Here is a 26,357-nt window from a genome sequence, read left to right as displayed (position 1 = left end):
TTATCTCTCCCTCCACCCAACCCCTGGCAACCACACATGTTTTTGCTGTCTTTATAGGTCTGCCTTTTCCAGAACGTCATATACCAATGCAAACTGCCATTTGCAACAATATGGACAGACTTTGAGAGCATTATGTTTAGTGAAATAAGTCAGACGAACACCGTATGATCTCATTTTGTTAACCAAAAAAAAAAAAAAAAAAAAGTAAAAAAAAAACCAAAAGCAAAAACAAATAAACAACCAAGCTCACAGACGAAGAACAGATTTGTGGTTGCCAGATGAGGAAAGGCAAAATGGTAGAAGAGACTCAAAAAGAACTTCCAGTTATAAAATAAATGTCATGGGATGTAATGTACAGCACGGCAACTATAGTTGATAATACTGCACTGTATATTTGAAAGTTGCTGAGTAAATCTTAAAGAAAAAATAAAACAATTCTATAGCTATGTATGGTGACAGATGTTAATGACTAACCACGGTGATCACTTCACAATATATAAAAACATCAAATCATTATGTTGTACACCTGAAAATAATATAATGTTGTATGTCAATTATACCTCAATAATCAATATAGAGGTGTATAGTTTTCATATGTGAATTGTACAAGATGTGAATATCTCAATAAAACTATTATAAAAATCAATATAATGAACTTCATTGATAAAATTAAAGGGCACATTTCAATAGAGGCAAAAAGGCTTTTGAAAATCTGAAAGATGAATCTATGAAAAAAGATCTCAGGAAACTAAGAATAAAAAAAGCTGCCTCAACCTGATAAGGGGCATCTACATAAAACGACAGCTAACACAATACCTTAATGTGAAAAACTAATTGCTCTCTCCCTAAGAACAGGACCAACACTTCTGTTCAAAATTTTGCCAAAGATGCAATGCAGTGCAATAGCGAATGAAAAGAAGTAAAGAGTATATAATGAATAAAACAAAACTGTTTTTATTCTTAGATATGTTTATGTACATAAATCTTATAAATTCACAAAACTATTAGAGCGCATTAGTCAATATGGCAAGGTCCCAGTATATTAATATGCAAATATCAATTGTTTCTATGTACTAACAATAACAAAAAAATGAAGTAAAATTATTTTCAATAGCATCAAAAAACTAAAAATGCTAGGGACAAATTTAGTAATATAGTTGTAAAACTTCTACACTGAACATTACAGAATATTACTAGTAATTAAAGAAGCCAAACACCTTAATCATGGTGGAGGACCCAATACTATCAGATAGATGTCAATTTTTCCTAAGCTGATCTGTAGATTCAATGCAACCCCAATCAAAATCCTAACCAGCTTTCTTATTTTAGAAACTAAAAACTGATCCTAATATTTATGTGAAAACAAAAGACCCTTGGAAAAACAGAAGTCTCAAAAAAGAAAACAAAGTTGGAGGACTTGTACTTTATTTCAAGACTTACTATAAAACCATGGTAATCAAGACAGTTTGAAGACAGATGAATGTATCAAAGTTAATGAACTGACCACAGAGTCCATAAATGGATCTACACTTCAGAGACTGATTTCTATTTTTTATCAATTTTTTTCTATTTTTTAAAATAAAAGAATAGAACAGTCCAGAAACAGACTCACAAACAAAGGGAAGGTTCCTTTCTTTTTTTACCCAAACTGCTAACAGTATAATGGAAAAAGAAACCTTTTCAGCTAATAATGTTGGAACAACTGGTTACCTATATGGAAAAATAAACTTGCACCAATGCTTCATATGATACCCATTAATTTATTTGAGGTGAATCATGAGCCTAAATGCAAAACTAAAACTTACAAAGCTTCTAGAAAAAAATACAGAAGGATTTTTAACCTTTGTTCAGAGACCTCTTAGAACCCAAAAACCCAAAATAAACATCATCACAAGTAAAAACCTTTGCTTATCAAAGGCTGTCTTCAAGAAAATGTAATAGGCAATTTCCAGACTGCAAGAACGAATTTGCAATACACCTATCTGACAATGAACTTTGTAGTGAGAATATATAAACAACTCAAAAGTAAGGTGACAACTCAACTTTTAAAATAGGCAAAAACCTTCAACAGGCACTTCATAAAGAAAGATACTGAATGGTTAAAGTGCACATGAAAAGATGCTCAATATATATTATGTCACTAGGAAAATGCAAATTAGAACCACATTGAGATACTATGACACTCCTGCTGAAATAGGCTACAAGTTTAAAAACTAACAATATCAAGTGTGTACTGGCAAGACTGTGGAGCAACTGGAACTCCCACATACTGCTGACAGGAGTGTAAGAGTACAACCACTACAGAAAATGGTGTTGTATTCCACTTAGAGGTATTTACCCAGGAGAAATGAAAACACATATACACTCAAGGACTTGAGGGGAGCTTAATTTATAAATGCCAAAAACTGGAAACCCAAAAGTCTATCAACAGATGAATAAATAAAAATTGTAGGATATGCACACAGTGCATATGTACGATAAAAAGACTCAAACTACCTACACGCAACAACACTGATATATCTCAAAAACAGTACACTTAAAGAAACCAGCCACAAGGGAGTTTGATTTCATTTGAATGCCTTTCCTGAACAGGAAAAAGTAATCTATAATGACAGAAAGCAGGTCAGTGATTACCAAGGGCCAGAGTGGTAAGCAACTGACTTGGAAAGAGGCACAAAGACAATTCTGAAGGAGTATGGATGAGTATCGAGATTTGTCAAAAGTCAATAAGCCATACTGGATACCTCTACATTTCACTTAAATAAATCATACTGCAATGAAGAATAAGTCTACAGATAAAGGTAGGTGTGTATAAAAAGGTTATACACACACACACACACACACACACACGTATATATAGATTGATATATATCTATATATACGTGTGTGTGTGTATATAATCTATATATATGTGTGTGTATATATAACCTTTTTATACATACCTACCTATATCTGTAGACTTATTCTCCATTGATCAATCATCAATCTATATATACGCGTGTGTGTGTGTCAAAATATTAGCAACAGAATTATAGGCATTTTTTCCTATAATTTTAAGATTTTAATAGGTTACCACTACTTATGTTTAAAAAACAAATAAAACAAAAGTCAAGCTCTTGAGGACAGCCTCAGCAAAAGGGGAACATTTGAGCAAAGACCAGAACGAGATAAGGAGACAGGTGTATGGGTATATGTGGGAAGAGGAAACCTGAGGTTTTGAGAAGAGAAGTGACATGATCTAACTTACATTTTAATACTCTGGCTAGAGTATTTGGAACAGACTGCAAGGAGGCAAGGGCAGAGACAAGGATACTAGTCACAGAGCTACTGCAGTAGTTCAGGCGAGAGATGACAAAGGATTGGTTCAGGGGAAACAGTGAAGTTAGAGAGACATAGTCAAATTCTGAATATATTTTAAATGAAGGCTAACATTATTTGCTGCTGGGCTGCATGTGAGGTGTGGGAAAAAGAGAAAGGTCAAGGATGACCTCAAGGGTTTTTGGCATACAAAGCTAGAATAGAGTATCCATTTACTGAGACAGAGAAGACTATGGGACAAAGGGGTTTTGGAGAGTGGGGTGAGGGAGAGAACAACAGGAGCTTGTGTTTGAGTAAAATTGAAGATATTAAATTGGTGATCATCACTAAGTAGAGGATATTTAGAGACACAGGACTGGGGAAGCTTAGCAAGGGAATACGTATAGAGGGAAAAAAGAACTCACAAAAATGGGCTGTACAGCATTTCAGTGTCAGGAAGTCAGCAAGTTGTTAGCATAAACTAGAAATGAAGGTCAGTAATACCTTCAGGTATACTGTAAAACTATTTTTAGAAACTTAGAGGAATCTAAGAAAATACAATCAAAAAAGCCTTTTTTATTCTTTGTTTTCACTGATTCTGGAAGATGAAACGGACACCTTTACTTCCATTCTGAAATTGGAAACTAGAGAGCGATAACCACTATTCACCTTCTAGAACCATATTTCTATAATCCCATGGGTCAACTTCTCCAACTTTCACAACATTTGGTAATAAAGGTAAAACAACATATTTAGATTATCTTCCCTCAAACAGCAAAAATTATCTTCTACAGAGGAACTACACTTGTGTCATGAATAAGCCTCATCAGTCATCAGGTGATGCTCAAGGCATGTGAGGTAATGATGTACTACACAGCTGTCTGATCCTCAGATGTTACTTTGGAGGCTGATGATAAACTACAGGTCTGACAACTCACTTTCCATTTCAAGATATTTCTTGAACTTTTTCTTGTTGTGACAGGCAACCAAATTGATTAAACCTAGTCATGGGATTTGACACTACAGCCAGCAGACTTCTATTTGTTGATTGCTATTGATTTTCTTTGATACCTCATTTAAAAATCAATAGTTGGAAAGAAAAATAGGCTTAGTTTACACATACTTAAACATACTACTGTATGCTGGAGGAGGCACAAGTTTGGCAAGGCTTTGGCATCCAATTATAAGAAGAGCTCTTAACAGGTGAAAGCAAGGGCTTTAGATCGATATGCAGTTTTCTTTCTCAATCAAAGAAAGTGGCTATAAATTAGGCTCATCAGTATTATTTTCAAGGCTATCTTAAAGCAAACAAGTTTAAACTTTTGTGCAAGGCAGAGGGTCTTCCTTAGATTTACATTAAAAAGGATATATCACTAACAGTTTTTGTTTTGTCTTGTTTTTAAGGATATTTATGGTACCTGGAGTTCATCCGGGCTTTTATCTTTTTGGCTTTTTTTTTATTTTTCTGCCGCTCTTCTCCATCTTTCAAAGGCTCTGGTAGAGCTGCACTTTCAACCACAATGTCAATAATATACTTCTTTAAAGAAAGATGCTCCTGTAAGATAAATAAATAACGATGATGATGATGCTGGTTAAAAAATAACATAGCACTGCTACAGACTGTAGTGAGTATAAAAGAGTATATAGATGAAGTAAAAGGAACCTTTATGAAATTCTGGTTTTCACAATTGCTTTGGAAAACACCGAAGAAATTGTTTTATTTAAGATTTCATTGACTTAAGGAAGGCACGTGATGTGATGAGCACTGGGTGTTATATGAAACTGACATATTACTGATCACTACATCTGAAACTAATGATGTACTATAAGTTGGCTAACTGAATTTAAATTTAAAAAAGGATTTCATTGACTTCTCAAACCTTTGCTGCATATCAATTATGATACATGCTAAGGATACAAGGACATATCCCTGTGCCTCACAACCACACAGTGTAGAAAGAGAGGTTTAAAAAAATATATATATATACACATACATATATATGTATACGCACACACACACACACACACACACACAAATCTACAATATCAACCAATAAGTGCCAATTAAAAAGTTAGAGTGCTATAGGAGTTCAAAAGGGAAACAAAAGCACTGTTCAGTGGGGGTGAGGAGGAAAGGCTTCAAGAAGGAAGTACCATGTCTGCTATCTCTTGAAGGATGGACTGAACTTGAACATATGGATATTGGATATTTGTGTGTTTGTTTGGCCTGGGAGTTAGGAAAGGTGGCAAAAAGGAAACGTAAAAAGGGCATCTCAAAAAACACAAGAAGAGATGAAAACAGAATGTGGTTATTGGCCACAGAGACCTGGTTTGGCTGGAGCATGCAGAGTCTGGCCCTACGTCCCTCCTTATCAATGTTAGATTTTACAGCCCTCACTATAATCACTTCCTTGCACGTGCACAGCATGTACATTCCCTTCCCCCCTCTTCTTTATTCATGCTTGCATGGCAAAATCTAAACTCTAAACCAACTCTCACCCTACTCTGTACACATACCTCGGCAGATCCAAGTGGCTATAATTATGAACTGTGTTGACTACTCTCACATTAAATTTATGACATTACAACTCAAATGGCCTCTAGTATTGCCAGGCAATCAAGGAAACTTAAACTATTTTCTCCACATACTCTTTCTAGAAATTATTTAGGATTTTCCCCTCAAATTTCTAACACCCTATAGATCACTTCCTCTTTCCTGACACTTTTTTTCACTGGGTTTCCAGACATTACACTATCCTCCTAACCCACCAGCCGCACCTTCTAAGTCTTCTTTACTGGATCCTTTTGCTCTGCTTAACCAATAAATGGAGTACCCCAGAGCTATTCTTCTCTATCCAAAACTCACTCATTAAATGCAATGACTTGAAATATTATTTATACAAAGGCAATTCTCAAATTTTTATTTCTAGCCTTGACCTCTCCTCTGAACTCCACTCCTACATCAAACAGTCAAAAGATCTCCACTTAGATGGAGTATTTCCATCATAATCATTTCCAAGTAACAGTCCATAACAAAACACTTATGCTCCCCATATACATACTCTTCCCACAGTGTTTCCGATTTCAGTAAACGGTACTATCATTCACACAACTTCTCATAAATACATCAGCAAATCCTAAGAGCTCTACTTCCAAATATATCCCAAAATTCATCCCAAATCGAATCACTTCTCCCCACCACCACCATCAACTCTTATCTGTACAACTGCAATAGCTTCTTATTAATTAGACTCTCAAGTCTTCTCGTTACAAAAGCAGTGATATTTTTAAAATATCACAACACGTCATTCTTATTAAAATCTTGCCTTCTCAGCACATTTAAGTAAAATCCAAAGTCCTTACAATGGCCTACCAAGCTCTATATCACTGACCTCTCTGACCTCATCTTATAGTACTCTCTCCTTTTTTCACTGTACTACATCCACAGTCGCGTGGATGTTGTTCCTCATACTCTTCAGGATTGTTACTGCCTCACGAATCTATATATGTTGTTCCCTTAGCCAAGAATATTCTTCTTTCAGATATTTGCATGGCCTCAGCTAAAATGAATACCCAAACTTAAGTAACACCCTTTACTATCTGCCATCTCTTTATTCTGTTTATTTTTCTTCATAGGACTTGCCTAACATCAAATATTCATTTGCAATCTCCTGCACTAGAATATATGTTTCATGAAGGCAATAACTTTGTTTTGCTCACTGATGTTTCTGTATCTGGTACTATGCCTGGCATATGGTAGGCAATCAATAAGTATGTATTAAATAAATGAATAAATGAGAAAAAAACAATATAGTAGGAACTAATAACAGTATTTATGGTCAAATGAGTGAAGATGCTCAAAAGGTGCAGACTTTGAGTAAAATAAATAAATCTTGGGGGTGTAATGTACAGCATGGTGACTACAGTTAACAATACTGTATTATATGTTTGAAAGTTTCTAAGAGATTAGATCATAAAAATTCTCATCACGAGAAAGAAATTGTAACTATATGTGGTAATGGATGTTAACTAAATTAGCTGTGATAATTATTTCACTACATATATATGTATATATACATAATACATATATATACACATACACATTTCAAACATTATGTTGTACACCTAAAACTAATACAATGCTATATGTCAATTATATCTCAATTTAAAAAACACACAAAGGTATTTATGAAGGCTTATTACTAAACTTAGTACTTTACGTATAATCACTCATTTAGTCCTTTAAACTATACTTAGAACATACTTAGAATCATGGAACACTACATCAAAAACTAATGATGTACTATATGGTGACTAATATAACATAATAAAAAAAATTTTTAAAAAGAACATACTTAGAAGATATGTATTTTTATTGTTCCCATTTAAACTATGAGAACAAACACAAAAAGTCGAATTACTTGCCGAAAGTTAGAATGTAAAAATCATGACTGAACAACATTTGCAGAGAGTAAAGTGATAAAGCCTAAATTTAAATCAGACAGTATGATTAGGGTGTCTATACTCTTGGCTTCTACCTTAGCAATATGACGGGAAAGTAGGTTTGGGCCAAAGAATTGTACTCATTATGAAAGTTTCCAAATCATAAAGTACCAAAAAAATAAAAATAAACCAAAAACTCAATAGCCAAAGGAAGAAAATACTCTCTCAAAAGCTAAGCAATTATCTTCTTTGATAAGCTAGGCCCATTATATGGAAAGACACCTTTATTTCAAATCCAACTAGAAAAAAAAAACCCAGGACTCACATCAAAAGAAAGCAATAATACAAATAAAGATAATCCTCTTACCATATTTCCTAAGGATACATTGTACGATGCAAGTCATATATGAAATCACCACCCATGTTACCATTTTTTGAATATTTAATATGTGATCAGCAAAGGGCTAAATTGTGTACATTATTTCCCATAATCTTAACCCCACAGAATAGGTGGCAATATGTTTAAATTTTTAAGATGCTAACAATGGCTCATAGAGGTTTGGTATTATGTCCACAGTCACGAAGCTTAAGGTCAAAACCACAATTGCCTGACTTCACAAGACCAAGCTTTTCTGGTACTCTATATTCCCTCCACCTAACATGGCTCATGTAGACTAAGTCTCTCACATGTAAATTTCTACTTCTGCACAAAGGAAAAGTAGTATTCTAAACGACATCTTCAATTTTATGAACGCTCCAATTATACTATTTTCAGCTATACATAAATGTCATTTAGGTATCTAATGGAATCCACTTAGGATCCTTATACATAAATGCAGACTTTATATAAAACAAATTTGGGACTCTATCCAGAACTATCAAAATCGTTATTTTTTTAAAGAACAATTCATTTACATACACAACACACATGCATTATGTACTCACATTAATAATAACATTTTAAAAAATCTCAAAACTATAAACGAATGAGAATATAAATTTATATTTTGTTTGACTACTTTAATAGTAAGTTCTTTCTTAATACAAAATCAGTAAGGGTTAATTGTAGAAAATATAAATAAAATTAAGAAACAAAAATTTCAAAAGACAAAATAAAAATCTGTAATACTAACACCTAAAATTAATAATTTGAGTACATCCTTCCAGACATTTTTTTGCACATACATTTTTGTAAAAGTGGGATACACCATTTATGATATTTTATAAACTGCTTTTACATTTAACATTGCAAATACAGGGGTGCCTCAGTGGCTTCGTTGATTAAACATCTGCCTTCAGCTTGGGTCATGATCCCAGAGTCCTGGAATCCAGCCCTGCATCAGGTTCCCTGCTCAGCACGGAGCCTGCTTCTCCCTCTGCCCCTCCCGCTACCCCACCCCCGGCTTGTGATCACTCTCTCTCTCTCTCTAATAAATAAATAAAATCGTAAAAAAAAACCCTGCAAATATATTCATACCATTAAATAATATTCTACAACATAATCCAGTGGCTTAAGGTATTCCATTTCATGAATATGCCTAATTTTACTAAATGCTTTATTTTTAGATATTTGGATAATTTTTACTTTCAATATTATAAATATCAGTGCAACAAATATTCCTATAGTTAAAATTTTAAACACATAATCTACTTTTCCCTTATGATCAAATCATGGAACTGAAATTACTGCATTGCAGATTACATGTATTTTTAAGGATTTTCATTAAGTGCTCCCAAACTGAACAACCAAAATAGGAATTAATTTATATCTCAACAAGTGATTTGCCAGTACCTAGTATTTCTATTTTGTTTATAAATCTGTCAATCTGTTGGCTGAAATACTGGTGTTAGTATGTTAGACCATAACATATTGTATTTTGTCCTCTGTGACTTAAAATGTGTCTTTTGTCTAGTTTTCTATAAACACATTTCAACTTTTTATATATTTCCTTTTGGTGGTTTGCATTACATTTTAGTTTCTGTAGGAAACAGATTGGTTCTGGGTAATAAAAGAAACACATTGTTCGATATGACAGAGAATAATTAGTAGTCATTTTCCCATTAAAACTATGAAGACCTTATACAGGAAGGTTTTGAGATGGCTTCTGAAGATGGAAAGCATATATAAAGGTTTTTCAACATTAAGGAGTGGTTGAGGAAATTATGTTATATTTCCATGAGGAAGTATTAGTCATTAAAATGCTTCCAACAGAAGACTGTGAATATAAGAAGGCAGTGGCAGCAAAGATTCAGATTCTAAAATTATACAGAACAGAAAGAGCAATTACATACCAAAACCAAAACCCATAGAAAAATATTTACAATAAAACAAGGTGACAATGTATCCTCCTAACCCCCAAACAGAAGTAGGTGAGGTCAAATTACCAAGACATCAGTAGGGCTTCAGTGTCTTTGAAGAAGAAATTGAAGGGAAACAAAAGAATGAATAATGAACTTCAGATCAGAACTCTAGGAAAGGAAGCATTTTTCACTGGAGAATTCAATAGGCCAATTTGAGAACTGCATTTAAAATGGAGAAAAATTTACCCATTGTGGTGGCAGGTGAATGAAACGTAGCTGAATTAAAGACTGAATAATTTGCGGAGCCTGGCCGACTCAGTTGGTTAACTGACTATCTTCGGCTCAGGTCGTGATCTTGGAGTCCTGTCATCAAGTCCTGCATCGGGCTCCCTGTTCAGCTTCTCCCTCTAATGCCCTCCCTTCTCATGCTCTCTCTCTCATTCTGTCTCTCAAATAAATAAATAAAATCTTTCTTTAAAAAAAAACAAAAAAGACTGAACAATCTGGTGAAGGCTAGTCCCTTATGAACTCTCAAAACTGATCCACGGAAGAAACTGACACAAAAGGAATTTAATTGAACAATGTAGAGATGACAATGAAAAAATGGGAAAATGACATGATAAAAGGAGAGCAATGAAACAGAATCAAGAAATTGCAGGGTGCCTGGGTGGCTCAGTTGGTTAAGTGTCTGCTTTCAGCTCAGGTCATGATCTCAGGGGTCCTGGGATCGAGCCCCACATCGGGCTCCCTAGTCATTGGGGAGCCTGCTTCTCCTTCTCCCTATGCCGATCCCCCTTCTTACGCTCTTTCTCTCCCTCACAAATAAATAAAATCTTAAAAAAAAAATCTCAAGCAAGTTACCGTATGTTACACAAAAATAATAGAAAAGGAGCTCCAGATAATTTAATAGCTACTCTGATTCACAGTTCATTCTAAAGGCCTTATAAAACTAATTCCACAAAAAAGTATCAAGGTCAATAGCCAAAACTATTAAAATAAAAAAATTAACTAAAATTAAGCAACTGTACAAATGATGAAAACACACCAAAGAATTACATGCAATTAATGAATCATTGAACACTACATCAAAAACTAAAGATGTATTATATGCTGGCTAACTGAACACAAACTAACATAATATAATAAAAGATATTATTATAATAAAAAAATAAAAAAAATAAATATATCCCTGCCAAACCAAAAAAAAAAATCAAAATCTAATACTCTATTTCAAAATAAACTAAAACAAAATTTTTAAGTGGAAGAAGGCATGAGAAAATGACACAAATTGCCATCTTAATAATTCAAAATTTAGGTCAAACGACTAAAAGATTTCAAATGAAAAAAAATTTAAGAAATGAAGAGAAAATAGAAGACACAGAAAAATGAATAAACACAACAAATGATAGAGGCAAGATGGCAAAGGAGTAGGGAACCTTGTTTCACCTCGTTCCCTGAATTTAGATGGATATCCATGAGCCATTTTGAACACCCAAAAAATCAGCCTGAGACGTAAGACTATATATCTGCAACTCTAAAAACAGAGAAGCGACTGCTTTTTGCTAGGCAGGACATACGGAGTTGTGTATCTGTGGGGAGATACCGGAAGATAAACAGAAGGGGGAGGGAGCCTCCATAAGCTGGCTCCTGGAAAGTGATATAATACTGGAGCACAAATTCAGAACCCTTAGAAATCTCTAGCGAAAGACATCCTTCTCTAAAAAGGCCTCAGGAAATGAAAAAGACAAAATTCTAGGTGGGGCACTGTGGTCTTGGGATCCGAGGAAAAACAGAGTGAATGGGGTGCCTGAACTGATAGAGTGCCCAAGCAGTGGAATGGAGAAGCAGGTTATGGTCAGCGAGCCCAGGAGGGGCTCTCAGCTTGGGCTGCCATAAACTGTGAGCTGGGCCAGTCAGTAATTGCTCTTTGCTTGAGCAGCCTGAAAAGGACTGGAATGGGGTGGTGTGTGGGGGCATTTAACATTCCCTGGGAGGAGTGAAACAGCTGTGCCCACGACCACGCAAAGGCTCTTGGGGTGGTAGTGGCCCAGAAAGGACAGTAGGGCAGCACCCAACCATGACCCAGGAGCTGTCGGGGCATATACGAGCCTGACGCTTCATGTAGTTTTAGAGTCACAAAGGGCAGTGGGCATACACCACAGGAGGCTGCAGATTTTGACACATGCAGAAGTGGAGACTGTTTGTCCTGGAGGGTTAATGAAAGAGGGAGGACTGTGATCTTTCTGCTCTGGGCCAGAGGTCTGGGCACGGCCATTTTTGCTCTGATCCTATGAAGAGAACCGGAAAGCCTCCAGGGAACAAAAGCCACAGAGAGGACCAGTTTCCACTGAGCCCATCCCCCTGACAGGGAGTGGAACAACTCCGCCCAGGCATGGACACCTGAGAAGCAGCATGGCAGGCCCCTCCCCCAGAAGACAGAATGGAAGAATAGGTGGATGACAAGCTTATGGATCTCACAAGTCTCTAATGCCAGGGGAAAACAGTATATTGAGCTCCAGGTGTTGCCTCATTACTCGTTTATTTTTCAGATAAAATTCTCCTTTTCTTTATTTCTTTTTTTTATGTTTTCCCTCTCTCTCTCTCTCTCTCTTTTTAACCTTTTTCCCACATCATCTAGATTCTTATTATACAAACTTAGGTTTCATAGCCACTTTTTAACTTGTATTTTTTCACTACATTTTATACATATATGCTTCATTTTAGTCCTTTTTTCACTCTATTCAACTGTATATATGTGCATGTGCGTGTGCGTATATATACACACACTTATATAGATAGAAGTTTTACTTTCTTCGCAATTTTGGGATGTGGTGTCTTCTAACACACAGACCAAAATTCATCCAGGAACAAGTGGATCACCCTCCTTTGTCCACTCTGAGAGATTATAGTCTTTTTTCCCCACCCTTCAAAAAAATTTTTTTTTATTTTTTATTCTTGTGTCTCATTATGGCTTTGTTTGCTTTTCTGAAGTGGCTTCCAACCACGTCGCATTTTTCTAAGGTGCATTTTGCTTGGATCGCAGTTGATATTTTGGACTCTGTTCATTTGCCCACCCAAAGTTCTCTGGGGAGAATGACTAGAAGGAGGAACTCACAAAAACAAAACAAAACAAAACAAAACAAAACAAAACAAAACCCAAAAAACAAAAAACCCGAGGCAATGTTCTCTACCACAGAGCTAATTGATATGGACCTAAGTAAGAGGTAAGCAATAGAATTCAGGATAGCAATCATAAAGTTAATAGCTAGGCTTGAAAAAAGCATAAGTGACAATACAGAACCTCTATGGGCTGAAATGAGATCTAGTCAGGATAAACTTAAAAATGCAATAAATGAGATGCAGTCTAAACTGGACGCTTTAACAGCTAAGGTCAATGAGGTAGAACAGAGAATAAGTGATGTAAAGGACAGGCTGATGCAAAGGGGGGAAGGTGAAGAAAAGAGGGTAAGATAACTAACAGCCTATGGAAAAAGGCTTCACAGATTAATGATGCCCTGAAAAGTTAAAATGTCAGAATTACTAGGATCCCCAAGGGGGTGGAGAGAAAGCGAGGGCTACAAGGTATATTTGAGCAAATTATAGCTGAGAACTTCCCTAATCTGCGGAAGGAAACAAGCATTCTTGTCCAAGAGGCAAAGAGATCCCATCCCAAAATCAATAAAAATAGATCAACACCCCAACATGTAATAGTGAAGCTTGCAAATCGTAGAGCCGAAGAAGCTATCCTGACAGCAGCTAGGGAGAGGAGGTTCTTTATGTATGGAGGAAGGACCATAAGAGTAACATCAGACCTATCCACAGAAACCTGGAAAGCCAGAAAAGGCTGGCAAGATGTATTCAGGGTACTAAATGAAAAGAACATGCAGCCAAGAATACTTTATCCGGCAAGGCTGTCACTCAGAACGGGTGGAGAGATAACGAACTTCCAGGACAGGCAGAAACTGAAAGAATATGTGATGACCAAGTCATCCCTGCAAGAAATATTAAGGGGGATTCTATAAAGCGAAGAGAGATGCCAAGCGTAATATAGATCAGAAAGTGACAGAGACAACCTACAGAAACAGGGACTTTACAGGCAATACGATGGCACTCAATACATATCTTTCAATAGTTACTCTGAATGGAAATGGGCTGAATGCTCCAATCAAAAGACAAAGGGTATCAGATTGGATAAAAAAGCAGAACCCATCCATATGGTGTCTATAAGAGACTCATGTTGAACCTAAACACACCTCCAGATTGAAAGGGAGGGGATAGAGAACCATTTACCATGCTAATGGACCTCAAAAGAAAGCTGGGGTAGCAATCCTCATAACAGACAAATTCGATTTTAAACCAAAGACCATAGTAAGAGATGCAGAGGAACATTTTATCACACTTACAGGGTCTATCCAACAAGAAGATCTAACAATCGTAAATATCTATGCTCCAAACATGGGAGAAGCCAATAACATATACCAATAAACAAGCAAAATAAAGAAAAATATTTATAATAATACATTAATAGTAGGACACTTCAATACCCCACTCACAGCAATGAGCAGAACATCTAAGCAGATCAACAAAGAAACAAGAGCTTTGAAAGGCAAATTAGACCAAACTTTGTAGATATATACAGAACATTCCATCCTAGAACAACAGAATACTCATTCTTCTCTAGTGCAAATAAAACCTTCTCCAGAATAGATCACACACTGGGTCACTAATCAGGTCTCACCCGATACCAAAAGACTAAGATTATTCCCTGCATATTTTTAGACCACAGTACATTGAAACTTGAACTCAACCACAAGATGAAATTTGGAAGGAACTCAAACACTAGGAGGTTAAAAAGCATCCTGCTAAAGAATGAATGGGTCAAATGCTTTTTCTGCATCTATTGAGAGAATCATATGATTTTTGGCTTTTTTCTTCTGGATAAAATCTATGACACGGATCGATTTGCGAACGTTGAACCACCCTTGCATTCCAGAGATGAATCCCACTTGGTCATGATGGATAATCCTTTTAATGTACTGTTGGATTCTATTAGCCAGGATCTTGTTGAGAATTTTGGCATCCATATTCATTAGGGAAATCAGTCTGTAATTCTCCTTTTCGATGGGGACTTTGCCTGGTTTGGGGATCAAGGTAATATTGGCCTCATAGAATGAGTTTGGTAGCTTTCCATCTGTTTCTATTTTTTGAAATAGCTTTAGGAGAGTAAGTATTATTTCTTTTTTGAATGTTTGGTAGAATTCCCCGGGAAAACCATCCAGTCCTGGTGTTTTGTTTTTTGGAAGGTTTTTTATCACTGTTTCAATCTCTTAATTAATTGGCCTATTTAAAAAATAAATTTCTTCCTGTTTCAGTCTTGGTAGTTTATAGGTTTCTAGGAAGGCCTCCATCTCTTCCAGATTGCTTAATTTATTGGCATAAAGCTGTTGATAAAAGTTTCTAATAATCCTTCCAATTTCATTGGTGTTGGTTGTGACCTCTCCCTTTTCGTTCATAATTTTATTAATTTCGGTCCTTTCTCTATTCTTTTGGATAAGTCTTGCCAGTGGTTTGTCAACTTTATTTACTCTTTCAAAGAACCAGCTTCTAGTTCTGTTGACAAACTGTCTCTCTTCGCAGATGACATGATACTCTATATGGAAAACCCAAAAGACTCCACCCCCAAACTATTAGAAGTTATAGAGCAGTTCAGTAATGTGGCGGGATACAAAATCAATGCTCAGAAATCAGTTGCATTTCTATACACGAACAATGAGACTGAGGAAAGAAAAAATAGGGAATCCATTCCATTTACAATAGCACCAAAAATTATACGTTATCTCGGAATTAACTTAACTAGAGATGTAAAGGATCTATATTCTAGAGACTACAAATCACTCTTGAAAGACATTGAAGAAGACACAAAAAGATGGAAAAATATTCCATGCTCATGGATCGGAAGAATTAACATAGTTAAAATGTCTATGCTACCCAGAGCAATCTACACTTTCAATGCTATCCCAATCAAAATACCCAGGACATTTTTCAAGGAACTGGAATAAACAGCCCTTAAATTCGTGTTGAACCAGAAAGGGCCCAAATTGCCAAGGAATTGTTGAAAAGGAAAAACAAAGCTGGGGACATCATATTGCCGGATTTCAAGCTGTACTACAAAGCTGTGATCACAAAGACAGCATGGTACTGGCACAAAAACAGACATATAGACCAGTGGAACAGAATAGAGAACCCAGAAATGGATTCTCAACTCTATGGTCAACTAATCTTAGACGAAGCAGGAAAAAACATCCAGTGGAAAAAAGACAGTCTCTTCAATAAATGGTGCCGGGAAAATTGGACAGCTACATGCAAAAGAATGAAACTTGACCACTCTCTCACACCATACACAAAGATAAACTCCAAAGGGATGAAAGACCTCGATGTGAGACAGGAATCCATGAAAATCCTAGAGAACATAGGCTGCAATCTGTTTTACATCGGCCACAGCAACTGTCTTCATGACACATCTCCAAAGGCAAGAGAAGTGAAAGAAAAAATGAACTTGTGGGACTTCATCAAGATAAAAAGCTTCTGCACAGCAAAGGAAACAGTCAAAAAAACTAAGAGGCAGCCCACGGAATGGAAGAAGATATTTGCAAATGACACTACAGATAAAAGCCTAGTATCCAAGATCTACAAAGAACTTCTCAAACTGAATACATGAGAAACAAATAATCAAATGAAAAAATGGGCAGAAGATACGAACAGACACTTTTCCAATGAAGACATACAAATGGCTAACAGACACATGAAAAAATGTTCAAAACCATTAGCCATCAGAGAAATTCAAATCAAAACCACATTGAGATACCACCTTATGCCAGTTAGAACAGCAAAAATTGACAAGGCAGGAAACAACAAATGTTGGAGAGGATGTGGAGAAAGGGAATCCCTCTTACATTGTTGGTGGGAATGCAAGTTGGTACAGCCACTCTGGAAAACAGTGTGGAGGTCCCTTAAAAGTTAAAAATTGAGCTACCCTATGACCCAGCAATTGCACTACTGGGTATTTACCCCAGAGATACAGACGTAGTGAAGAGAAGAGCCACATGCACCCCAATGTTCATAGCAGCATTGTCCACAATAGCTAAATCGTGGAAGGAGCTGAGATGCCCTTCAAGAGATGACTGGATTAAGAGGTTGTGGTCCATATATACAATGGAATATTATTCAGCTATCAAAAAGAACGATTTCTTAACATTTGCTGCAACATGGATGGGTCTGAAGGAGATTATGCTGAGTGAAATAAGTCACACAGAGAAAGACAATTATCATATGGTTTCACTCATTTATGGAACATAAGAAATAGCAGGAAGATCGGTAGAAGGAAGGGAAGAATGAAGGGGGGGGTGAATAGAAGGGGGAATGAACCATAAGAGACTATGGACTCTGCAAAACAAACTGAGGGCTTCAGAGGGGAGGGGGGGTGACTGGGATAGGCCAATGATAGGTATTAAGGAGGGCACACTTTGCATGGTGCACTGGGTGTCATACATAAATAATGAATCATGGAACATTACATCAAAAACTAAGGATATACTGTATGGTTACTAAAATAACATAATAAAAAATTATTATAAAAAGTAATAATTAAAAAAAATAAAAATAAAACACCACTTAAATCAATGGACAGATCATCTGAACAGAAAATTGACAAGAAAACAATGGGTTTGGATGACACACTGGACCAGATGTATCTAACAGGAATATTCAGAACAATCCATCCTAAAACAGAATACACATTCTTTTCAAGTGCACATGGAATATTCTACCTAGTAGATCATATTAGGCCACAAAACAAATCTCAACAAATTGAAAAGAGGAAGGCATATCATGCATCTTTTCTAACCACAACACTATGAAACTAGAAATCAACCAGAAGAAAAATTATGGAAAGAACACAAATACATGGAGGTTAAATTACATGCTATTAAATAATGAATTGGTCAATCAAGAAATCACAAAAAACCAAATAGGAAATCAAAAAACATGGAGACAAATGAAAACAAAAACATAGTCGTCAAAAATCCTTGAGATGTAGTAAGTTATAGTAATACAGGCTTGCCTTGAGAAGAAAAATCTCAAATAAACAACCAAATTTTATACCTAAAAGAGCTTAAAAAAAAGAGAGAGAACAAAACCCCAAACCAGTAGAAGGAAGGAAATAATAAAGATTAGAACAGAAATAAATGAAACAGAAACTAAAAAAAAAATCATAGAACAGATCAATGAAACAAGGAGCTAGTTTTTTGGGGAATAAAAAAATACAACAACAAAACTGATAAACCTCTACCCAGACTCATCAAAACAAAAATAGAGGACTCCAACAAAATCAGGAATGAAAGAGAGAAATAACAAACAGCACAGTAATACAAATAACTATAAGAGCATATTATGAAAAATTACATACCAACAAATTGGACAGTATGGAAGAAATGGATAAATTACTGAAAACACATAACCTTTCAAAACTGAATTAGGAAGAAATAGAAAATTTGAACAGACTGACTACCAGCAATGAAAATGAATCATTAATTTAAAAAAAAAAACAAACAAAAACCCATCAGACAAAAGTCTAGGACCAGATGGCTTCACAGGTGAATCCTACCAAACATTTAAAGAGATAATACCTATTCTTTACAAAGTATTTAAAACAACAGATGAGTAAGAAAAGTTTCCAGTTTCATTGTATGAGGCCAGCATTATCCTGATACCAAAACCAGATGAAGACACTAAAAAGAGAGAGAGAGAGAGAAAGAATGACAGGCCAATATCTCTGGTGAACACACATCAAATACCCTCAACAAATATGAACGAACCAAATCCAACAATACATTTAAAAAAATCATTAATCATGATCAAGTGGGATTTACTCCTGGGATGCAAGGGTAGTTCAACATTCACAAATCAATCAACGTGATACACCAGATCAACAAGAAAAAGGGTAAAAATCGTATGACCATTTCAACAGATGCAGAAAAAGCATTTGACAAAGTATGACATCCACTTATGATAAAAATTCTCAACACAGCAGGTTTACAGGGAATTTTACCTCAATATAATAAAGGCCATGTATGAAAAACCCACAGCTAACATCATACTCGATGGTGAAAAGCTGAAACCTTTCCCCCTAAGATCAGGAACAAGACAGGATGTCCACTCTCACCACTTTTATTCAACATAGTCCTGAAATCTTAGTCACAGCGATTAGACAAGAAAAAGAAAAGGCATCCAGATTGGTAAGAAAAAAGGAAAATATTCACTACTTGCAGATGACATGATACTATATATAGAAAACCCTAAAGACTCTACAAAAAAACTACTAGAAAGGATAAATGAATTTATTAAGGTTGAAGGATACAAAATCAATACACAGAAATCCATTGCATTTCTATTCACTAATAACAAAGTAGCATAAAGAGAAATTTAGAAAATTTACAATTTACATTTACACCATATTTTACATTTGCATTTGCAATTTACAATTTACATTTGCGTTTACAATTGCATTTACAATTGCACATAAATGGCGAAATATCTAGGAATAAACTGAACCAAGGCAGTCAAAGAACTGTACTCTGAAAACTATTAAACATTGATGGAAGAAATTGAAGATGACACAGACAAATGGAAAAACATCCCATGCTAATGAATTGGGAGAAGAAATATTGTTAAAATGGCCATACAACCAAAGCAATCTAAAGATTTAATGCAATCCCTATCAAAATATCAAAATTTTTCACAGAACTAGAATGAATAATTCTAAAATGTGTATGGAACCACGGAAGACTCCCAATAGCCAAAGCAATCTTGAAAAAGAACAAAACTGGAGGTATCACAATCCCAGATTTCAAGATAAACTACCAAATTGTAGAAATTAAAAGTGTATGGTATGGCACAAAAATAGACACTATAGATCAATGGAACAGAATAGAGAGCCCAGAAATAAAACCACAACTATATGGTCAATGGTTTTTCTACAAAAGAGGCAAGAACATGCAATGGGAAAAAAAAGAGTCTCTTCAATAAAGGGTGGTGGGAAAACTGGACAGCTACATGCCAAAGAGTGAAACTGGACCACTTACTTCCACTTAAGCAAAAATAAACTCAAAATGAATTGAAGACCTAAATGTAATACCTGAAACCATAAAAATCCTAGAAGAGAGCACAGGCAGCAATTTCTTTGACATAGGCTATAGCAACATCTTTCTAGATATGTCTCCTGAGGCAAGGGAACAAAAGCAAAAATAAAGTACTGGGACTTCATCAAAATAAAAAGCTTCTGCTCAGCAAGTGAAACAATCAACAAAATTAAAGGCAACCTACAGAATGGGAGAAGATATCTGCAAATAACATACCCAATAAAGGGTTAGTTATATAAAGCACTTACACAACTAAATACCCCAAAAAACAGATTATCTAATTTAAAAATAGGCAGAAAACATGAACAGATCTTTCTCCGAAGAAGACATACAGATGGCTACAGACACATGAAAAGATGCTAAACATTACTAATTAGCAGGGAAATGCAAATTAAAACCACAGTGAGATACCACCTTCCACCTATCAGAATAGCTAAAATAAAAAACACATGAAACAACAAATGTTGGAGAAGATGTGGAGAAAAAGGAACTTTTGTGCACTGCTGGCGGGAATGCAAACTGGCGCAGCTACTGTGGAAAACAGTATGGAGGTTCTTCAAAAACTTAAAAATAGAATTACCTTTGATTCAGTAATTCCACTACTACTTTACCCAAAGAATACAAAAATACTAATTGGAAAAGATAAATACACCCCTATGTTTATTGCAGCATTATTTACAAATACCCAAATTATGGAAGTACCCAAATGTCCATCAGTAGTTGAACTGATATAGAAGATGTGGTGTGTGTGTGTATATATATATAATGGAATATTAACCATGTGAAAGAATGAAATCTTGCATTTCAAACAACACGGCTGGATCTAGAGGGTGTAATGCTAAGTAAAATAAGTCAGTCAGATAAAGAAAAATATAATATGATGTCATTCATATGTGGAATTTAAGAACCAACATAAAAGGAACAAAGGAATAAAGAGACAAAGAAAAAAACCAGACTCTCCATAAATATAGAGAACTGGTGGTTACCAGAGGGGATGGGGGTGGGACGATGGCTGAAATAGAAGGCATTAAAGGTACACTTATCATGATGAGCACTGAGTAATGTACAGACTCCTGAATCAGTATATTGTACACCTGAAACTAATGTAACACTGTATATTAACTATATTGGAATTAAAATTTTTAAATAAGAAAAGAAGAAATGAAAAAAGTTCAAAAATTTAACAAAATTTAAAAAAAAAGAAAAAAGACAAGCCTTAGAAAACCAAAATGACTAGAAAGACATATACATAAGGATTAGTATTAACCATTACAAACTTAAAGAGCTAAGACTAAGCTGGTAGTTAAAAGCTAAAGAAAATAGTATATAATGGCTGTGCCTCAGATTTTTCTTAGTATTACTATAAAAGAAAAAGAAAGAATGGGAAAACTTATGTTCTCAGTAATTACACTGGCAGTGGGAGTAGTGGTAATGTTGTTCTAAGACTGCCGTGTATGTAATGTGGGATAAAGTAAAGGAGATTATGGATATCATAATTTTATCATTCCCTGCTTTTGATTTCCTGAATGTTTTGTATGGAAGAAAAGAGATATAGATACAATCCATAGAAGGTTAAATAAAACACCCTTCATCTTAAATTTCAATTTTAAGAATTCATGAATCCATTATCTTTAAGTAAAAAATAAATGTCTATGTACACACACAGATGTATATATGAGTGTGAATACATATACAATTCATATATATATATCACATATATTTTACTTATTTCCTAATTCTGTTCACAATGATCAACCCAGTAGCAATAAGCATCCCTAATAATGCTCTTGGAATACCATTTCTAAATAAAAGTAACAAGGGCTTCTTAGTGAAATAACTGATCATAAGACTAAATATCTTGCCATACCAAGTAGAAGGATAAGTATCAAATTCGACTAGGCTCATGTCAAAAGAATTTAAGTGCAAACTTTTTAAGAGGCTCTCACTGACCAAAATATGGCATAATCTGAGCTTCAAAAAAGAGAATTTTAAATGACTGAAACCCCTCAAAAGTGTTTAAATCCATGAGTTTATAATAATACCTATATTTAAAAAAAACTAGTTGGAACCTTTGCAGAATATTAGGGAACAAATTCATTACTTTGAAAACAGGCAAACAAAAATTTACCCTGCCACTGAGTAACCAAATAGATGAGGGAAAGCATCTCTTTATAAATATATATCAATTAATAAATGAAAATAAAATGTTAAATTGGAATATACCTATTAATTAACGGACCTAGGTATCCATTAATCAAGAGCTAATACATTAATATGAGAAAAAGAAAGAAAATCAGACATTATGTTCATGCTGGTGAAAGAACTCAATACCAATTATAGATTTCCCAATTATAGAACTCAATACTAATTATGGGTTTGGGTTGAACCTTACTCTGATCAAGCCTCTAGATTCACCTGCCCATGGGTAAGTAATAGAAAAGCCAGAGAAACCTTGCACTGAAGCACATTGTACAGTAATAGAGCCTTAGAAGTCACATTTTTCCTTGGCTAGGAACTGAATTTCCTAGTCCTCTAAGTCCCTCTTATATAGAGGTAGCCATGTGATTGAGTTCTGATCAACAGAATATGAACGCATGCTCAGTGTTTGAAGACCCATTTATTTCTTCCTCTTCAGCAAACTAGAACACAAAAGAGCCTCTAACACAGCTCTGAGCCTGAAGGGAAGGGCATATACTGTAGGATGATAGAGAAAGAAGAAGATAGGTCCCTGAAAAATCAAATGGCATTTGATTCCACTCATAAAGTGGAATCTAAGAAAACAAATACTAAACAAACAAAAAGTAGAGTCAGACCTATAAATACAAACCGATAGTTGCCAGAGGGGAGAGGGGCAGGGGGCTGGGCAAAATGGATGAAGAGGAGTGGCAGATACAGCCTTCCAGTTATGAAACAAGGGAATAAAAAGCACAGCAAATGTAATTCAGTAGATGGTATTATATTACCCATGTAACAGGACAGAGAGTAGTTACACTTGTGGTGAACACAGCATAGTGTACAAACTTATCAAATCACTAAGTTGTACATCTGAAACTAATGTAACATAGTGTGTTAACTATACTCAAAAAGAAAAAAGAAAAGAAAAAGAGAGATGGAAGGAAGGAAGGACGGATGGACCGACCACATGGAATAAATCTACCCTGACAACTTATACTGCTAACCTCAGGGCTGTACTGTAAGAAATTAACTTGTGTTCTTAAAATCTTTTATTTTTGTTTCTTCTATAACAACAGATTAGTTTTTTTTCCTTAATGCAATTACATAAAAAATTTATATGTATAGCTATATATATCTTTGTATACTTATATGTGTATGCATAAAATGACTATAAGACAAGGCAAAATACTAAAATTTTCAAAGATGAATGTGATAGATTTTTAATTTTCTCTTTTATAATAAGTATGTATAATTAACAGAAAGAAAATATTTTTAAAAATAGCTATCATGAAGTAATATCTGGAATTGACTTCAAAATAGTATTTGGGAGGGACTCACTATGAATTTATCATTGCTATGGCTTATTATTCTTCTACTATTATGTTTTAATAATAATAACTAGTCATAATAACTAGTTAAGAGTCACCTTGTAAGGAAAAGTAATTTGTACACATGAATCTTAAAACTCTGGCTTGCCAAAAGAAGTAAATGAAATAATAATATTCATATCTCTCAAGCATCTAAAAGCTGAACCTAAAATGTAATTAACATATTTGCGACTATTCAAGTACTAAAGTGCATACTGCAAGTTTCAAATCTATTATAAGGATGGGAGACAATGTTCTGCAAAAAAGCAGAAATAATAAGAAAGTACTTCACTGAAAGAAGTAGTTATATATTTTTATTGATTCAATATGGGACAGGGCAAAAGTTACCTAGCAATTACAAAATGATGAATAACCTGAGACTCCTAAGAAACAGTGCTGACCAAAAAGAGCCAGGCTCTGCTTATTGAGTCAGAGATGAAGATTCTAAAGCTCTTCACCTAATTCCATAGCCCAATCTGTTGTGATAGGAAGTACACTAGCAGGATCCACCTAATAGTTGGTATCTTCTGAAATTAATCTTGCTGCACAAGGTCCAGCATCCAGTATATCTGAGCAATCCTTGAGCACCTGTGTAGACAGGCAGGCAGCACTTCTTCTCACTCTATCCTCACCAGTAATCTGTTCTATAAAATCTGGCTCCTTTTTTTCCCTCTCCCTACTCATTGTTCTAGATTCCTGCTATGATTTGTGTGCTGCCATGAACCCTAGAACCTAATCTTTGGGCTCTAATCCTTGATGACATTCTTTCTTAAAAGGAACAGCTGAGATCAGAAAAACAGAGTAATCTCATTTCCTTTTATTTGAAATGTTACGTGTTTCAAGTTATCTACAGCCCTGGCCATTTACAGATGGAGCTCTTCAGATATTGGTATCTCTGTCTCCATTCTATATAAACAGCCTTGTCTACTTAATATTTAATAAAATGCTCCATTAAAAAATAATAAAGATACCTTAAATAACTTTACTTTTTCAAAACTGCCAAAAGGAAACAGAGAGGTACAAAAATATTTCTCTACAAATATATTCACTGCAGTAAGATTTACAACAAAATAGTAGGGAATTGATTACATAAATTGTGGCACATACATTAAGATGATATTACACAGATTTGATTAATTTTAAACAATAGTAATGATATTAAAAACATACACTGTATAATGTTAAAAAATCAGGATTCAAATCTATGCAATGTAGTTTATATATAAATAAGCATGTAAGATTTATATATTAATATATAAAGAGCAGAAAATAGGTCAAAATGTTAACAGTAGGCATTTTTAATCCAATTTTCAACAATTAATATTTTAATTATTACAAAATTAATGCTAATATGGAAATGCAGAGAAAAGTAAGCTTTCTAAAGAAAACAGTGTTGATTTGTACAAGGTTACAGTTGCTGTAAGCTTATTAGTGCTGCAGAAGAATGAATATTAATTGTGCAAAAATACACTCATCTTCCATATCTACTCACAGTTCTATTATGCCACAGGCACAAGGAAAAGTAAAATGTACTCCTTAAGACACAGTATCTATGATTTACTTAGACATATTCAAAATACGAAGCACTCAAGTGGACCAAAAAATCACACCAAAAGCTACTGGATCTCCTTCCTTCATAACTAAAAAAGTACACCTCCTAGCCTCATGGAATACCGTTGATGGCAACTCCTACTCTCTTACTAACAAGGCAGGAAGTTGGCCATTTTGACTATTAATCCTAAACAAGCATTCATAGGAAACACTGTTTTTCCTTTAGGCATAGAAAATCAGGTTGATGCAGTAGAAACAGCACTGAACTACAAGTCAAAATATCTACACCAAGATAAATTCTGTGACTCATGACTGAGTGACTTATCTGGGCCTCAGTTTCCTCCCTAGTAAAATAAAGGGATTAGACAAGAAATCCTAAAGTCCTCCCTTTTCTAACATTCTAAAAATCAATGTAACAAGCCCAAAAGCTAATCAGAGATGGCTAAACACACACACACACACACACACACACACACACACACACACACAAAGACACACACAAATTATTAAGTCTAGCTTTTAAGTTCACAATTGTGGCTTATTTAAAAAACATTACTACAATATGAAATAGAAATAACGTATATAAGAAACTAATACCTATACAGACATGATCTCATCAAAGTTTATACCCTTCTTATTCTTTTAATTACCTTTTATGGGTTTTTTTTCCTACCACAATTTACTTTATTTAATGAAATAATTCATACTGAAGTTTATGGCCTTGATATGTTTTCAGACTCCTCCTAAAGAGTCTCATAGTTCCTTACTTTTTAAAAGAGACATGAAAAAAATTAAGCTACAGATAGATTCATGATCTTTGGGAAAGAATATAAAAAGCTCTAAAAAGAGAATACCCAAGAAAATATAGATGACACAATATAGAATTTGATTAAATTGCCATTTTTAGAACTCAAGTTATACCTCAGAATAAACACATTTCATAAACTGTAGTACATCAAAAGAAATAACCTGCTCCCCGTTACTTAAAAATATTATAACACAGACATGAGAATTTTTAAGGATATTC

General features: G+C 34.8%; 1 protein-coding gene across 14 annotated transcripts in view; it reads right to left on the bottom strand.

The window, feature by feature from the left end:
• SCAPER (S-phase cyclin A associated protein in the ER) overlaps positions 1-26,357 on the bottom strand; it is a 522,862-nt gene that overhangs the window by 278,400 nt on the left and 218,105 nt on the right. For all 14 annotated transcript variants that reach the window (XM_057303865.1, XM_048221477.2, XM_048221494.2 and 11 more), the window contains one exon: positions 4,716-4,852. In XM_057303865.1, coding sequence (XP_057159848.1) covers positions 4,716-4,852 — 137 coding nt within the window. The remainder of the gene's footprint in view (positions 1-4,715; positions 4,853-26,357) is intronic.

Source organism: Ursus arctos, unplaced genomic scaffold (assembly GCF_023065955.2).
Source record: "Ursus arctos isolate Adak ecotype North America unplaced genomic scaffold, UrsArc2.0 scaffold_28, whole genome shotgun sequence".
Taxonomy (NCBI): Eukaryota; Metazoa; Chordata; class Mammalia; order Carnivora; family Ursidae; genus Ursus; species Ursus arctos.
Note: the sequence above shows the minus strand (reverse complement) of the source record. Positions and strands in the feature narration are given on the sequence as shown.